At 66.7% G+C, this 1,624-nt stretch overlaps 1 protein-coding gene across 1 annotated transcript; it reads right to left on the minus strand.

Annotated features, from left to right (window-relative positions):
* Positions 1–7: 7 nt before the first annotated feature.
* On the minus strand, positions 8–1,416 carry LOC112063332 (signal transducer and activator of transcription 5B-like; the record flags this gene model as incomplete). Its single annotated transcript, XM_024118198.1, has 3 exons — positions 8–183; positions 604–759; positions 1,234–1,416. Coding segments are annotated over 3 exons (515 nt in total), but the record flags the coding sequence as incomplete, so codon positions are not given.
* Between the last annotated feature and the right edge of the window lie 208 nt (positions 1,417–1,624).

The following is a 1,624-nucleotide window of genomic DNA, read 5'->3' on the forward strand; positions in this document are numbered from 1 at the left end:
TACTTGCGGGTGTTCTCGTTCTTGAGCAGCGACTTGGCCTGCTGCTCACTGATGATGGTGGCCTTCACCTGGGGGGGGTTCATGTGCACGTTCAGCTTCCCGCCCACCAGCAGGCGCACGGTGGCTGCGAACTTGGTCTGGGTCTTCAGGACCTGAGGGGGCTGCTTCTCGATGATGAACGTGCTGCGGGGACACAAGTGACCAGGTGACGCCTCAGGGGACAGCGCTCCGGTCCCTCCCTCCGCGTGGGGAGGCCGCCTTGCGCGGGGCACAGCAGGCGAAAGAAGGGCTTGTGGCACAGCCCCCGGTCTCCCGGGGTGGGGGGCCACTGCGAGTCGGGGGAGCTGGCAGGAGGGGAGGCAGTGAGATGAACTCGACAGCTGAAACGGGCTGCAGGGAACAGGCCCATCCAGTGTCCACGAGAGAAACTGGGCAAGGTCAACAGCAAGAGGCCACAGCAACAGGCGGCAGAGGGGGATGGGAAGAGGGTGTGAGGCAGAGACGGAAGGGTTTCAGCCAGAGCGCCCTGTCTGTAAAGACCCTGCTGCCCGCGACCCAGGCCGACCGCAGGGGCCCTGGGTGTGGCCAAGAGGCAGCAAGCACCTGGTCACCAGGGCTGAGATGATGTCTGTGATGGTGGCGTTGACCTCAGCCAGCATCTCCTCCACGGGGCCGGGGATGGGCAGCTGCTGGCAGAGGTGCTCAGCTCTGCGGATCTGCTGTCGGTTCTGCCAGATGATCTCCGCCAACTTCTCACACCTGCACAGGAGCCCCGAGGCCGAAGGGAAGGACAAAGCCTTCACCCGCTTCCTCCAGGCCAGAAGCCGGACGGCTCCCAGGCTGGGGAGAAGGCCCAGACCCAGCTCCACCCCCAGGAAGGCTCGGCGCCTTAGCCGCCTGGCCTGTCCTGTCCACTGAGCAGAGCACGGCTGCCCTGCCTTCCAGAAACACAAAGAAACACACAGGAGCGACCCTGACTTGGGTCCAACCAGCCTGAGCGTCACTCGGCACACCTGGCCCCACCGCACTCCCTCACCCAGGGACGCCCCTCCCGGGGAAGGTGGCACAGGACGGGGGCACCAAAGCCTGCAGCAGGAACCAGACCACTGGTGAAATAAGACCTGTGCCCCGACAGAGGGAGCCGGCTGCTCACGTAAACACAGGAGCAGGACAGCAGCCGGTGGCACCACGCTGAGCCCCTGCCGCCCCCGCCCGGCCCCCCACACCCATTACCAGGATTGTAGCACGTCCAGGCTGCCCTCGGGGGGCCCTCCGTTCCCCGCCAGCTGCTGCCGCCGCTTCCACTGGATCAGCTCGTCATCCAGAATGATGGTCTGCTGCTTCCGCAGCAGCTGCAGGGTCTTCTGGTGCTTCTCGGCCAGCTCCTGAGGGGCGGGCGGCGGGGGAGCGGCCCTTCTGGGCTCTCAGAACAGCCCCGCAGGGCCTCCCCTCACCCCTTGCCGACCCGCTCTGCCCTGCGCGCCCACACAGCGGGGAAGCCTCTGGCCTCCTGCTCTGCTGGGTCCCGCTCTCCTCCTGGCTCTCTCCCTCTCTCAGCTCCCCGGGACGGCTCGGCTCGGGGTGTCACTCCACGCCCGGGAGGTGAGGGACGCAGAGCCCACTC

The sequence above is a fragment of the Physeter macrocephalus genome, unplaced genomic scaffold (genome assembly GCF_002837175.3).
Source record: "Physeter macrocephalus isolate SW-GA unplaced genomic scaffold, ASM283717v5 random_12291, whole genome shotgun sequence".
Classification (NCBI taxonomy): Eukaryota; Metazoa; Chordata; class Mammalia; order Artiodactyla; family Physeteridae; genus Physeter; species Physeter macrocephalus.